General features: G+C 41.0%; 1 protein-coding gene and 1 long non-coding RNA gene across 2 annotated transcripts in view; one reads left to right on the top strand and one right to left on the bottom strand.

The window, feature by feature from the left end:
* Positions 1 to 255: 255 nt before the first annotated feature.
* Positions 256 to 15,007, bottom strand: LOC138854422 (uncharacterized). The gene is made up of 2 exons (XR_011393628.1): positions 14,883 to 15,007; positions 256 to 2,490 (listed from the first exon to the last, which is right to left on the bottom strand). It is a non-coding gene; the product is annotated as an uncharacterized lncRNA (long non-coding RNA).
* LOC128698061 (leucine-rich repeat and WD repeat-containing protein 1) overlaps positions 14,884 to 15,982 on the top strand; it is a 72,287-nt gene continuing 71,188 nt past the window's right edge. The window contains exon 1 of the mRNA XM_070097608.1: positions 14,884 to 15,085. Coding sequence (XP_069953709.1) covers positions 15,002 to 15,085 — 84 coding nt within the window. The 5' untranslated portion in view covers positions 14,884 to 15,001. The remainder of the gene's footprint in view (positions 15,086 to 15,982) is intronic.

The following is a 15,982-nucleotide window of genomic DNA, read 5'->3' as shown; positions in this document are numbered from 1 at the left end:
GTGTTGTTTATGTTAGTTTAAGTCTCCACACTTATAATATTGCTGTAGTTAGGTCTGTGATCATTTTTTTAAGAGATGAAAAGTTAAATAATACTTTATATGGTGGCCAAAAAATCTGGAAACAGGGCCAAACAACATTCTGGACATTGTCATGTATCAGAATAAGTATGTGAAATTATGACTGAAAGTGTAACCTAGTTTGTAACATCACATACAATGTTACCTTGGTAAATTCAACTTTTCAATGAAGGGAGGGGTCCTTGATGCAAGGTGAAGGGCTCTTGATCTGAAGAACTGGAGCTACCCCTGCCATTACTGGAATCAAATCTAGTTACTTTCCATTCCTCTGACACTGTATGACTCCAATGGGTTTGGCACTTTCCCATGAATATTCAGTACTAATACTAGTAAAAATAATAATATGGAAATTATATGAGTATTGTACTGTACTATAAAGTAAGTGCTTGCAAACTTGAAGAAAGCATTTCACTGTGAAATTGTAGATCTTGCAAAACTTGAAAATGATTTTTTTATGCTGTGTGATTGTATATTTATAATAACATTTTTTTGTAGTTAAAGGAGCAGTGTTGTTTATGGTGCCCAATGTGAAATGTTCAAGCTATCAAATCCAGTGCTTAACTGTTTTTTAGGGATATAAATGTGTTGATGATTCATGGAATACATTTTGAGCACTGTATTTTTTAAATCTTTTTATATATTGTACTTAATACTATACCATATGATGATACGTTTCCAGATTTATTGGACTACATACATATGTAAGGCTTCTACAAAAGCTAGAGTGACAGCACAGAGAAATACGGTGATTATGATGTATGCAGCTGCCTGGGACACACAAGTGTGCTTTTAATGTTTGCATGTTGAACAAGAACTAGAAGAGAGTAGATATTTATTTTATTTATACAAGGGTAGCAGCAACATTTCATGAGAAAATGTTACTCAGCATGAAGTGTATGTTAATATTGTATTCTTGTAGTTTTAGAATGTGTTTATGGATGTAGTTGACTAAGCAGACTATAAATATTGGTGTCTCTTCAAGTGGGTTGACTTGAGCCTGGTGAAGGGTTCTTGATCCAAGGAATTGAAGGTACCCTCCTCTTTCTGAGATTAAATCTGATTCTCTCATTTCCTAGGCACTGTAGGCCCTTACAGGTTTAGAGGCTCCCAGTGAATGTAATAATAAATATGGGTATAAGTTTAAACAAAAAAAAAGTACAATATTTAAGATATGACAGTAACATGGAACATAAGTACACTTTTAAAGTACTAAGCCTTTGTTATTTCATGATAAACTACTGATACATACTGTACAGTACTTTAAATACTATACTGTATATGAGAGGTGAATGAAGGTAATATGAGGATGTGGTGCAGTTCAAGGCATCTCTTACTAAGTCTAGTTATTTCATAATACTTTCATGATAAACCTGAAGAAAAATGCCATCCTTGGAACCAACACTATAATAGTTTATAAAAAATTAAAGCATTTTCATTTCTTGTAATTATTGACTTTCAACTAATTTTGACACTACAGTAGTATTAGGAATTTTCTCCAGTCAAGGAACATTAATACATATTTATACACATTTCATAGTTTTTTTTATTAAAATTTTAAAATAAATTAGATAATAAATGTAATGCAGCAGTGTGTGGTGGTCAAAGTATTTTAATCTGAAGTCTGCCAGGTAGAGCTGGTTTTGGTACCCTTTTCTTGAAAACTGTTTTGGCAATCTATAAAATACCTGTTTCTCAAAACTGGTATTTTCAGGTGCCAGTTCTTGGAGAGTTGAATGTAAATGGTATTAATGTAAAGGGTGGTTCTTCAAGGTAATTGTAAAGGTAGGCAAGGACTTGTGTATATACCTCTTACTAAGAGTTTGTTGTTCGGGGTCACATAGTGGTTGGAAGAGTGTAACACAGCTGTGTGGAAAATAAGACACAAGTATAGGTTTTTCTGGCTTTCTGAGAAATTACTTTCGAGCCATGTCCCATTTTTATTGGAAATTTATGTGCAATATTATCCTCACTGTATACAGTCATTGCATTTCTCAAAGCAAACTGATGATTATTATGTGGAGATTAAGTATTGATGAACTGACTGAACTTTGTACAGCTGCAATCGGCCTGGAACTCAAATGTCACATAGGGTAAGGAACACCAGAACAATTCTTTATCTGGACATGGTCTCATTCTAAATAGAGCTTCTCTACTTACTGCAAAACTTCATCCAAGTAAAGGCTTGTTCAACATACTTGTGTCTTTGTCCACAATAGTTCATGATACTAATGCTGACAGGACCAAGGAGTTTGCATCACTGCTCATTGAGGAATATGACACACATGCAACAATTGGATATCTTTTTTGTCAAGACATATCAACTGCTCAGCAAGCTGCTTCAGCCAAATCCAGAGGTGACTTAAATATTGAAGACAGCAGAAGAAGTAATTTTGAGATGGTCAGTCCCTCAGCCTTGAAAAAAAATTTTTGAGAAGGTTATTCTCTTAGCCTTGAAAAAGATTTAATTTTGAGGTGGTTAGTTCCTCAGCTGTTGCACATGTCCTATTTACCTACTTGTTGGTATTGTATACCACTGATATAACTCCTACATTTATTTTTCAAGACAGTACATAGTGAAATGTTAGTAGTCACAAAGAGTTTAATAACTAACATGTATGTTAATGTGCCATTTTTTAACCCACTGACTGAACATTACAGCTTGTCATCTCTAAGTCAAAGTGAAATGTTATGCTAAATAATTTTGTTACCCCATAGCAGTTACCAAGTTACATAAATCAGGCTCATTAAATAATTACAATAGTTTAATAAATTTTTAATAAACATGCTTATTTTAATAAAATCTTTTGTTGACATTTAATAAGTGTAGAGTAAAAATTCACAATACAATGGCTAGAACAATTTACAATTACCCTCACTTAGGAAAGGAATCTTATGACAGTGTTTCAGTTCTCCCCTCCCTTTGAGTGGGACTGCTGTATAGCCCTTGTGGCTTAGCGCTTCTTTTTGATTATAATAATAATTTGAGTGGGACTTGTACATGAGTCAATAAGGTTATCAAAGCTTATTCCTTTGGTAGCATTGAAAATGGGTTGGGCAAATATTTTTGTTAGTGGGTTTGGATTTGAGAACAACCTGCCTAGTATGGACCATTAGGCCTGTGGCAGTGTTCCTCCTTTTTTGTGTTCTTATCCCTCGCCTCAGCGCTGTATAACCCTTATGGGTTTAGTGTTTAACTTAATCATGATAATGTTTGACTCCCAAGCTATCCAGAAATTTGATTCCCCACATGACATTATTCTTTGTATACAAGTGTTTAATTAAGTCGCATTTCTAGCAAGCAGTTTTTTTTTCCGAGACCCTGGAGAGATGGTCGTTAAGGGCAATGAGCATGGACCGAGTCACTCATTGGTGGCCCGGTGGCCTGGTGGCTAAAGCTCCCGCTTCACACACGGAGGGCCCGGGTTCGATTCCCGGCGGGTGGAAACATTTCGACACGTTTCCTTACACCTGTTGTCCTGTTCACCTAGCAGCAAATAGGTACCTGGGTGTTAGTCGACTGGTGTGGGTCGCATCCTGGGGGACAAGATTAAGGACCCCAATGGAAATAAGTTAGACAGTCCTCGATGACGCACTGACTTTCTTGGGTTATCCTGGGTGGCTAACCCTCCGGGGTTAAAAATCCGAACGAAATCTTATCTTATCTTTTCTTATCTCATTCTGCCAATCTCCCATGGGGGTCCCTTTTTCAATCATTTCAAAATTGCTGGCAACAGCATTGGTCTAAATTGAGATGACAGCAAGTTACTTTCCATCAAATCATAATTAGACTCCTGGCCATATTTCCATCGCTGGCTGGTGTGGGAAACTATGCTCACATGGTTACGAATTGGATGTGCTGGCACGGATGTGGTATGGAGAGATGGCCAGTGCCTCTTTGCAAGGCTTGCCAGGTTACTTTTAACACCACGATATATATTAATATACTGCCCCTCCCCTTCTCCAGTATCAAAGAACATGAAGAACTCGCTTTCCACATCTTCAGCACCCTGATGCACATACATTCTTAAATCTATTCATCCCTGAAAGTCCCACCTTTAAGACAAACTTCTTCTTATGACTTTTTAGTGGAAAGTAACTTATTGCACTATGTCATTCATTTTACATCCCCACTAACTTTTCACCTCTATTTTCCTTGGGAGGTTCTGACAATTCGTGTCTGTTCTTCCTTACTGTCCTGCACCAAAGCTCTCCTACCTACAACTGCTGCTCGCTCTTTTTCTTGATCACTTCCGATCACATGCTCATCCTTTACTGTTTATACAGATGGTTCCAAATCTTTTGATGGTGTTGGGTTCGCGGCAGTGTTCCCTGACGATGTTGTCCGAGGACATTTGTTAGACTTGGCTAGTATTTTTACTGCCAAGTTGTATGCCATCCTCATTGTGCTTCTCCGTATTACATATATATCTTCTTCGACATTTGTGATCATTTCAGATTCCCTCAGTGAATTACAAACCATTAAACAATTTGATTTCCCTCATCCATTAGTCCTTTGTATTCAACTATGATTGTGCCGTGTGGCTAACAAGAACAAAGATGTAGTTTTCTGTTGGGTCCCTGGACACATTGATGTGCAGGGCAATGAACAAGCGAATGCTGCTGCGTGGTCAGCGGTGCATGAGCTCCTGGTTTCCTATAGAGATATTCCATTCAGGAATTTTTTTCAGTCATCTCTGCCCGTCTTTGCGGCCATTGGCAACAACAGTGGTAGAGCATGCACCATAACAAATTGTGCTCTATTAAACCACTTTCAGGTTTGTGGCCATCTTACCACCATTGCCGTACTCGGGAGACTGCTCTCTCCCAGCTCTGCACCAGCCATACTCGCCTTACCCATGGGTACCTCATGGAACAACACCCTATTCCTCTCTGTGAGGTTTGTCAAGTCCCTATTTTGGTTCTTCACTTTCTTGTCAATTGCCCGGTTTACCAGCGAGCTCGCAAGATTTACCTCCAATGACACCGCCACCCTACCACTCTTACCTTATCTTCCCTTCTGGCAGACTGCCCTGCCTTTGACTTACAATCACTTTTTGACTTTTTGTCAGCAACTGCTTTACTGTACAAACTTTGACATATAGTCCTTAGCGTCCCTTTCAGCCCTTTTCTCCCCTCACCTCTGATCCCCTCTCCATCTAGCTGTTTATAGCCTCAACACTATTTTCTGCCCCGCAGCACTATATGACCCTTGTCGGTTTAACGCTTTCTTTGATTATAATAATTCACCTCTACTCATCCCTTACAATACAGTCCACCATTGCACTTTATGATCCATTCAGGTTTAGCACTGTTTTCGAATAATAATATAATTAATATACTTTTCTCACATAGGGTTTGATCACATGTACAGTCAACACGGTAACATACGTGGGTCCTAGGTGCTGCTGAGTGTGTACTGTGTTGTCTGTATCGTAGATTTCAAATAACATAAAAATTAATTTGGTTTTCTTTGCCTTTTATTACTCTCTCTTTAATTTCTATATCATTTAGTGGAAGAACAGTCTGCTGTAGAGGTGAACAATTATTTTGGAGATAATAAAAGCATAAGGTATACCTGGAGAGAGTTCCGGTGTTCAATGCCCCCGCGGCCTGGTCTGTGACTAGGCCTCATGGTGGATTAGGGCCTGATCAACCGGGCTGTTACTGCTGGCCGCACGCAATCCAACATACGAACCACAGCCCGGCTGGTCAGGTACTGGCTTTAGGTACCTGTCCAGTGCCTGCTTGAAGACAGCCAGGGATCTATCAGTAATCCCCCTTATGTATGCTGGGAGGCAGTTGAACATTCTTGGGCTCCTGACATCTGTTGTGTTGTCTCTTAATGTGCTAGTGGCACCCCTGTTTTTCATTCGGGGGATGTTGCATCGTCTGCTGAGTCTTTTGCTTCCATAGGGAGGGATTTTCGTGTGCAAGTTTGGTGCTAATCCCTCCTGGATTTTCCAGGTGTATATAATCATGTATCTCTCCCACCTGCATTCCAGGGAGTACAGGTTTAGGAACTTCAAGAGTTCCCAGTAATTGAGGTGTTTTATCTCAGTTATACATGCTGTGAAGGTTTTCTGTACATTTTCTAGGTCAGCAATTTCACCTGCCTTGAAAGGTGCTGTTAATGTGCAGCAATATTCCAGCCTAGATAGAACAAGCGACCTGAAGAGTCTCTTCATGGGCTTGGCATCCCTAGTTTTTGAAGGTTCTCATTATCCATCTTGTCATTTTTCTAGCAGATGCGATTGATACAATGTTATGGTCCTTGAAAGTGAGATCTTCCGACATGATCACTCCCAGGTCTTTGACGTTAGTTTTTCACTCTTTTTGTGTGGTTTATACTCCGATGAAATTTTAATTTCCTGACATTTACCATATCGGAGTAATTGAAATTTCTCATCGTTGAAGTTCATATTGTTTTCTGAAGTGAAGACATTGTGTATAAAATCTGATTTACACAAAATAATGTATAATACAATACTGTAATGTATGGAAAAAATGTACATGTGTTGTGTTAAACTCATGTGGGTCATTTAACACAAGGAGTGTTGAAGGTCTGATCCTCTGTCAGCTCTACATGACCTCCACTTTTAATATAGGGGGCGTCCATTCTATTTTGCTGTAATCTCTAGCCACCTTCACAACTGTTGGCAACAATGTTGGTCTGAGTTGATTCATAACAAATTATATTCTATCAGGCCGTGTTTAGGTTTCTGGTTTTATCATCGATATTGTGGTTGGGTGACTGTGTTCTCCCGTCTTCACATTGGGCACACACGTCTCACCCATGGGCATCTCATAGAGATGCACCCAGTGCCACTCTGTGAGAATTGTCGATTTCCAGTTTAAGTTTGCTATATTCTATTAGACTGTCCTGTCTACCAGGAGGCAGACAAAATTTCCCTCCAATGTGGTCACTGCTCTAATGCCCTTTATCTTCCCTCCTTGCTGATGGCCCCACCTTTCATACAGACTTCCTCTTTGACCTTTTATTACACCTGCTCCACAAGACTTTGAAAAGGCAATAAATGACATGCCCATGCACTCTGCCCCAGGCCCAGACTCGTGGAACTTCGTGTTCATCAAGAATTGCAAGAAGCCCCTGTAACGTGCCTTCAGCATTCTATGGAGAGGGAGCATGGACATGGGTCATCCTGCATACACTAAAAACAACAGACATAGCCCACTCTACAAAGGTGGCAGTAAAGCAATTGCAAAGAACTACAGACTGATAGCAGTAACATTCCATATCATAAAAATCTTTGAAAGGGTTCTAAGAAGCAAGATCGCCAACCACCTAGATACCCATCCATTACACAACCCAGGACAACACGGGTGTAGAGCAGGTTGCTCCTGCCTGTCCCAGCTACTGCACCACTATGACAAGGTCCTGGATGCTATAGAGGATAAACAAAATACCGATGTAGTATACACAGACTTTGCAAAAGCTTTCAAGTGTGACCATGGTGTAATAGTGCACAAAATGCGTGATAAAGGAATAACAAGAAAAATTGGTAGATGGATCTTTAACTTCCTGACATACAGAACACAAATAGTAATAGTAAACAGAATAAAGTCACAGGCAGCTATGGTGAAAAGCTCTGTTCCACATTGCACAGTACTCGCTCCCATTCTATTCCTCATCCTCATATCTGACTTAGAGGTGTCTTCCTTTGCGGATGACACCTGGATTGCCATGGCAGTGACCTCCATTGAAGACACCACAAGACTCCAAGCGGAAACCAAATCTTCAAATGGGCCATTCAAAACAATATGAGGTTAACCGAGGAGAAATTTCAACTACTCAGATATTGAAAACTTGAGGAAATTAAAAATGTAACGGGGTATATGACAAATTCTAACCATACAGTAGACCGAAAAAGTAAAGTGAAGGACTTTGGAGTGATAATGTCAGAGGATCTCGCCTTCAAATATCACAACAATGTATCTACTGCATCTGTTAGGACAATGATAAGATGGATAATGACAACCTTCAAAACTAGGGACGCCAAGCCCGTGATGATTCTCTTTAAATCGCTTGTTCTCTCTAGGCTGGAACACTGCTGTACACTAACGGCCCCTTTCAAGGCAGGCGACCCCTCAAGGAAGGTTCCTTGATGTTGGTGAGGGGCTCTTGATTTAGGGAATTGGATCTATGCTCCAGTTCCCCAAATTAAGCCTGAATGCCTTCCACATACCCCCCCAGGCGCTGTATAATCCTCCGGGTTTAGCGCTTCCCCCTTGATTGTAATAATAATAATCAAGGCAGGCGACATTGCTGACCTGGAGAGTGTACAGAAAACTTTCACAGCACACATAAGTACGATAAGGCACCTAAATTACTGGGAACGGATGAAGGTCCTTGATCTGTATTCCTTGGAATGCAGATGAGAGATACATGATAATATACACTTGGAAGGCCCTGGAGGGATTGGTACCAAATCTGCACATGAAAATCACTCCCTGTGAAAGCAAAAGACTCGGCAGGAGATGCAACATTCCCCCCATGAAAAGCAGGGGTGCCACGAGTACATGGAGAGACAACACAATAAGTACCTGGGGCCCAGGACTGTTCAGCTGCCTCCCAGCATATATAAGGGGTATTACCAATGGACCCCTGGCTGTCTTCAAGAAGGAACTTGACAGGTACCTAAAGTTAGTACCTGACCAACCGGGCTGTGGTTTGTATGTCAGCTTGCATGTGGCCAGCAGTAACAGCCTGGTTGATCAGACCCTGATCCACCATGAGGCCTGGTTTCAGATCGAGCCGTGGGGGCGTTGACCCCCGAAACCCTCTCCAGATAAACCTCCTTTAGCATTCCTCACTGCCTTTACTACCTCTCTTATACTACTCTTCACCCTCGCTGGTCTCTGATCAACCATATGTATTACATCTTCAGCACACCCTCCCCTCAAGGAAGGTTCCTTGATGTTGGTGAGGGGCTCTTGATTTAGGGAATTGGATCTGTGCTCCAGTTCCCCGAATTAAGCCTGAATGCCTTCCACATCCCCCCCCAGGCGCTGTATAATCCTCCGGGTTTAGCGCTTCCCCCTTGATTATAATAATAATAATTCAGCACACCCTACCCTGCAATGCTGTATGATCCTTATGGGTTTAGCGCTTAGTTATAGTTATAATAATCCGTCTCTAGCTGATAGCTTGTGCCTTGATGCTGGTGAGGGGCTCTTGATCCAAGGAACTGGACTTGTCATCCCGTTGGGCCGAACCTGAATGCCTCCCATTGCCCAGACCCTATATGGCCCCTATGGGTATATAGCTCTTTACATAACTAAAGTAATAAATGTTAAGAGATTGAAGTAAAAGTTTACAACTGGAGCTTCAGACAGGTGAGGAAGATGTTTGGCTTCAACAACACTGCTACATGACCCATGAAGTTATTATGGAAAATTTTCTAGGGTGCTTACCTGTATGTACCTCAACATTATATACATACCAGTAATCTCATTGGGAGACAATCATATTGTTTACCGTAGTCACCCCGTGTAGACATGTGAGAAAACTTAACCACCCCTGGTCGCACCAAGTGGTCCCCTCGACCTCACAATCTTATCCATATCTATCCGAGACCAGTATGGATTGGGTAGCACCCACAAGTACGGTGCTACTAATTAATTGTGGACTGTATAGAGTATATTAGTTTAACTGAATGAAGGGGGGGGGGTAGGACACACATGGATACATCCGTCAAGGAAAACATTTGTACATAATCCCACTACTTACCAGATGTTCTCTGGTGGTCACTTGATGTAGCTGGATCACTCGTAACCTATCTAATTATAACATACCACTACTGGCCAGTCTAAGGTTGCTATAACTAGAAGGGTTACTTAACTGTGGGTGATTGATATTCCTCATTTCTTGATTCACCATCTCATTTTCGATGTCCTGCTACACCGACACGATTCTCATTCCAGCAGGACGAGGTATCCGCTGGTTTGTCCTGCTTTAGACGTCGTGACTCAAGGAGTTTCCCTTTCCTCGTCTCGTTAACAACGAGGTCTAGCGTGTTCACTCGGAGCAAACGACTTATTTCACTTCACATATTCTCTTAACTTAGCGTTATTATCATTAATTACATTACAATTCACAAGCCGATTTAACGTCTCATAACTATTATACAAACTAGAGGTCACTCCATTAAGATCTGAGACCGATGAGTGATGATTAATCCAAGGGTAATTTTCCCCAGGACACAGTCCATTGTGGCGCGTCAGTCACCCGCTCCTTCTCTTATCACACTTTTACCACTCTATTACTGTGGTCCCGTAAATCCCGTTCCCTCACTCTCCACCAGGAACAATTACGACACTTCTTATTATGAAATGAGGCCTATATTAATCCTTAGGCCACCGTGAACGTCAATTTCGTGGTTCCATGTTTTCTCAGCTTCCTCACCACCATTCAAAACAATACGCGCTCCCCCCCCCCCCCGCACATCCGCGCATGCGCAAAGGGAACTCTTGGTTCTACTCTTATTTTCAAATACATTTTTGACCCATATAGACACATTAAACACCTATTAGGCACTATAGTTTCGGAAAATCAAAAAATTTTCCACACTGCGGCCGGGCGGAGGTCGTTGCTAGACGACTTACATAATGTGGAGTACAATTTTCCCATCTTCACTGGCCACCCATATTTATTGAACCCTCAAAATGGACTAATTAGTGTTCCATTCTCTCAGGGGCATAAGCCTATGCTCCCTGGATTAATTTATTGGGCATACTGGAATTTTGAGACTTTAACAATAACAAGTCTCTCAGTATCCCAAGTCAGTCCCAGCACATTTCTTCATTATTTCATTAACCCCTTCACATATCCTCATTAGTTCCTCTTCAGTTGACGTCACACCCGGAAATTGTCCACATAAGATTATTTACCCAATTACTTCGCTCAGTGGACCGCCTGTGCATTTAAGGTGTGCATTTATCGTCGCCTGAAGTAAGAACAATTTATTATTTAACTGCTTATTAATTATATCATTATAAGCAGTCAACAATTTTGGTGTCTTGCTCAGTTCGCAGAGCTGGGCCCTTTAACTGTCCATACGCCATCCTATAATTAGTAGGTAATTCTGGACGGTCAAGCTTCCACGGAAGTCGCACCCAGTAATGTCCAGATTCACATTTAACATCCTTCAGGTATTGTTCCTGAGTAAAGGAATCATTTGGACTTTCCTCATTTACATTAATCCCTATGCTGTCCAGCTCCCACAAATTAGACTGGTTCAACATCATTCTCGATAGAAGAATACTTGTACTGGGTTGACCTTTCATGAGTAAGACACCGTGACCGTATTCACTACTTCCTCTAGTCATTATTACTAGGCGGTAGTCTGCCATATATTACATGGCCCGTACCAGTGTTGAGGAGAGTGACACCGTATGGTTTTGGGTTTATGCCCTTTATCCTGAATTTTTACATCCAACACCGGCAAGGCTACCTCAGCTAGGCCATCATTATTGCCATTAGCTGCAACCTTTACATCAGTCACTGTAGTGTCAGGGTTATTAACATTATCATTATTGTCACCATTATTATAAGAATCACATACAACCCTGCACATAACTGTATGGTGCTTTCCCTTGTTGCATTGATAGCAACTGTTCAATTTGGTATGACAATCCTTTACATTATGATTGTCTAGACATCTGATAAATCTGTCAAGTTCTTTCATTCTTTCCACTTTAATATCCCATGAATTACAGGCATTACAATTTTTAGTGAAATGAGTACCCTGGCAGAAGAGGCAGTCTCTCTTTTCCTTGCCTGACCTCTTATTAACTGGGTTACACTTACTGAGGTACTTATTCCTCTTACCTTGATGTGAGGAACCACTATTACTGATTCCTGACTTGATATGTGCCTATTTAACTCTTAACTATGATTATTACCACTGGGATTATTTTCCCTTTTGAGACTTGACAGATACTTCAGCGTCATTATGTGTTATATCCTTAGAACTGTTTGGCTGGCTGGTCTGCAATTGAACAATTAATTCCTGCCGACCTAGTCTGATTTCCTCCAGACCGTACTATGGAGGTTTTGGCAAACCCACCCTTTGCATTAATAGGTTGATCAACTGCCTGGCTTACACCCTTTAATTTATTCAAAGCCTTACTTTTACAAGACAGTTTTTCTTCCAATTCGTAATGTTGATTAATTAAAACATTCATTTCCATTCTATCTGCACAATTCTCCAGCAGATCTCTTTCACAGTCTTTAAACCACAATTTGTACCAATCAAATCTACTCTCTAAAGCATCTAAATATAACTTTAATTCATTAGGGTTCACGGTTCTTTGATTCACTAAATCAAATGCCTTCGTCACATGGCTTTTAATAGCCTGTAATGATGCTTTCATTACTCTAAAATTCACGGACTTGTCAGCCACATTAACTCCATTAGATCCAGTCATGGTTAGAGAATTATTAATCACTGATTATACAACTTAAGTAGGCGCCTTATAAGAGTAATTCTTGCACTTTACTCTTGTATATATCCTAGCCACACATGTGCTAGCAATTAATTGGGCTAATTGTCATCCATCACACGATCGATTAAACTTGTGCACCCTACACCCACTTCCTTCAATCAGTCACTTAATTATTAAGTAATTAATTCAATTAATTTTTTCACTGATTGCATCCGTTCTCGAAGGACCAACGGGCAGATATGGAAAATTTTCTAGGGTGCTTACCTGTATGTACCTCAACATTATATACATACCAGTAATCTCATTGGGAGACAATCATATTGTTTACCGTAGTCACCCCGTGTAGACATGTGAGAAAACTTAACCACCCCTGGTCGCACCAAGTAGTCCCCTCGACCTCACAATCTTATCCATATCTATCCGAGACCAGTATGGATTGGGTAGCACCCACAAGTACGGTGCTACTAATTAATTGTGGACTGTATAGAGTATATTAGTTTAACTGAATGAAGGGGGGGGGGTAGGACACACATGGATACATCCGTCAAGGAAAACATTTGTACATAATCCCACTACTTACCAGATGTTCTCTGGTGGTCACTTGATGTAGCTGGATCACTCGTAACCTATCTAATTATAACATACCACTACTGGCCAGTCTAAGGTTGCTATAACTAGAAGGGTTACTTAACTGTGGGTGATTGATATTCCTCATTTCTTGATTCACCATCTCATTTTCGATGTCCTGCTACACCGACACGATTCTCATTCCAGCAGGACGAGGTATCCGCTGGTTTGTCCTGCTTTAGACGTCGTGACTCAAGGAGTTTCCCTTTCCTCGTCTCGTTAACAACGAGGTCTAGCGTGTTCACTCGGAGCAAACGACTTATTTCACTTCACATATTCTCTTAACTTAGCGTTATTATCATTAATTACATTACAATTCACAAGCCGATTTAACGTCTCATAACTATTATACAAACTAGAGGTCACTCCATTAAGATCTGAGACCGATGAGTGATGATTAATCCAAGGGTAATTTTCCCCAGGACACAGTCCATTGTGGCGCGTCAGTCACCCGCTCCTTCTCTTATCACACTTTTACCACTCTATTACTGTGGTCCCGTAAATCCCGTTCCCTCACTCTCCACCAGGAACAATTACGACACTTCTTATTATGAAATGAGGCCTATATTAATCCTTAGGCCACCGTGAACGTCAATTTCGTGGTTCCATGTTTTCTCAGCTTCCTCACCACCATTCAAAACAATCCGCGCGCCCCCCCCCCCCCCGCACATCCGCGCATGCGCAAAGGGAACTCTTGGTTCTACTCTTATTTTCAAATACATTTTTGACCCATATAGACACATTAAACACCTATTAGGCACTATAGTTTCGGAAAATCAAAAAATTTTCCACAGTTATGTTGGGAAACTTATGAAGTAATAATAAAATTATGGTAATATCCATGAAAATACAGTAGTAGCTCCTTTATTAGGCCATTTTTACTCTCAATATTTAGAATATTTTCTCGAGATTAGTAGCGCAGTATAACCCAATAAAGCCATGTTATCAAGTGCCTTATCGTTGAGGTACCATGGTTCTGTTCTCCAGGATGCAACCCACACAAATCTGCTAACATTCAGATACCTACCTACTGCTAGAACAGGTGCACGACGACACCCAACATTTCTATACGTCCGGGGATCGAATCTGTCCTCTTGGTGTGTGAACTGAGGTCGCTACTAATTGGGCCATTTTTTTTTATTTAGCAAAACTGGTTACATCATCAGTATGCTGGAGTACACCTGGACAGAGTTTCGGGGGTCAACGCCCCCTCGGCCCGGTCTGTAACCAAGCCTCATGGTGGATCAGGGCCTGATCAACCAGGCTGTTACTGTTGATCGCACGCAACCCGACGTGCGAAGCACAGCCCGGCTGGTCAGGTACTGACTAGGTGCTTAAAGACAGCCAGGGGTCTATTGGTAATCCCCCTTATGTATGCTGGGAAGCAGTTGAACAGTCTTGGGGCCCCTGACATTGTGTTGTCTCTCTTCGTGCTAGTGGCGCCCCTGCTTTTCATTGGGGGGATATTGCATCGTCTAAAGAGGCGTATTAAAGCACACATAACAGTGAGGTACCTTTATTGATGATACTCGTCTGTTTCTCATGTCTTATTTATCTACTTGTCGGTTTTATATTTCATTTTCACGAAGTCTCGGTTATATTTGATCCGTTGGATCAAGAGCCCTCCACCAGCACCAGAGTTCCCCTGGGAGGGAGGGGGAGCAGAGGTGAGCTGTGAGGGAGGAATGTTGAGTATAATAGTCTAGGCTCACCCGTGTTGGTGTGCGTGGGTGTACATGTGTTCTCTGTAGATTTGCACGTTATTGCCAGTTGAACCATTGTTGTGGTGCTGTTAGAGGCTAGCTAGACACGCTAGCTATCCTCGCACAAGATGACAACAGCCTCTTCTAAAACCATGGCAAAGAAAGGTGTAAAAAAGTCGGTCAAATGCAGCAAGTCGGTAGCTGCCTCTAAGGTAAGTCAGGGAGTCTCTCTTATCTTACTCTTTTTATCTTACTACCTCTTAAATTTTTGCTATGATAACTATTTACGACACTTAGAGATATACTTACTAATTGCAGTCTTTACCTTTACAATTTGAATTTGAAATTACTTGCTTACTGAACGGGGATACGTGTCAGAGTATGGTGGGTAACTTGCCAGTATGGAAAAGTAGACACAAATCCAATATAATGCGATCCTTTATTGACTACGTTTTGCAGACACAATGGGCTTTATCAAGTCACAAACGTCTGGGCGAAACGTAGTCATTCAAGGATCACATTATACGGCATTTGTGTCTACTTTTCCATCGTGTCGGTATTTTATACTACTTATCCCCATTGACCGAATATAACCGTGTTATCGATATTATATAGCAGTTATATGAATACATATATCTGTGATGTAAAATATACAACCCAACTGAAATTAACAAAGTGCACCAGCAAGTATTGAACATCACAGTGGTGGCTTCCTAGTGACATTTCACAGAAAGCAATTTCATCGTTCATAAATACGTAATAAGTTCACTGAGGGGTACCTGCGTCAGGACTGGAGCTGACTACGTTCTCACATTATAAAAGACCTCGGGTACAGTTCATTATGTACCACTGTAAGGAAACTACAGAACGTGTCGGAAGTAGTACATAAAATGCGGGAAATTTAAAATTAAATGGTTAATCTTAGTTGAAACCCCTATACCCATCCTGTGTGGGGTTGTTCACCCCATACCCATCCAATGTGAGGTTCACCCCATACCCATCCTGTGTGAGGTTCACTCCATACCTATCCTGTGTGAGGTATGTTCACCCCCATACTTATCCTGTGTGAGGTATGTTCACTCCATACCCATCCTGTGTGTGGTTGATCA

This window comes from Cherax quadricarinatus, chromosome 58, assembly GCF_038502225.1.
Source record: "Cherax quadricarinatus isolate ZL_2023a chromosome 58, ASM3850222v1, whole genome shotgun sequence".
NCBI classification, from domain to species: domain Eukaryota; kingdom Metazoa; phylum Arthropoda; class Malacostraca; order Decapoda; family Parastacidae; genus Cherax; species Cherax quadricarinatus.
Note: the sequence above shows the minus strand (reverse complement) of the source record. Positions and strands in the feature narration are given on the sequence as shown.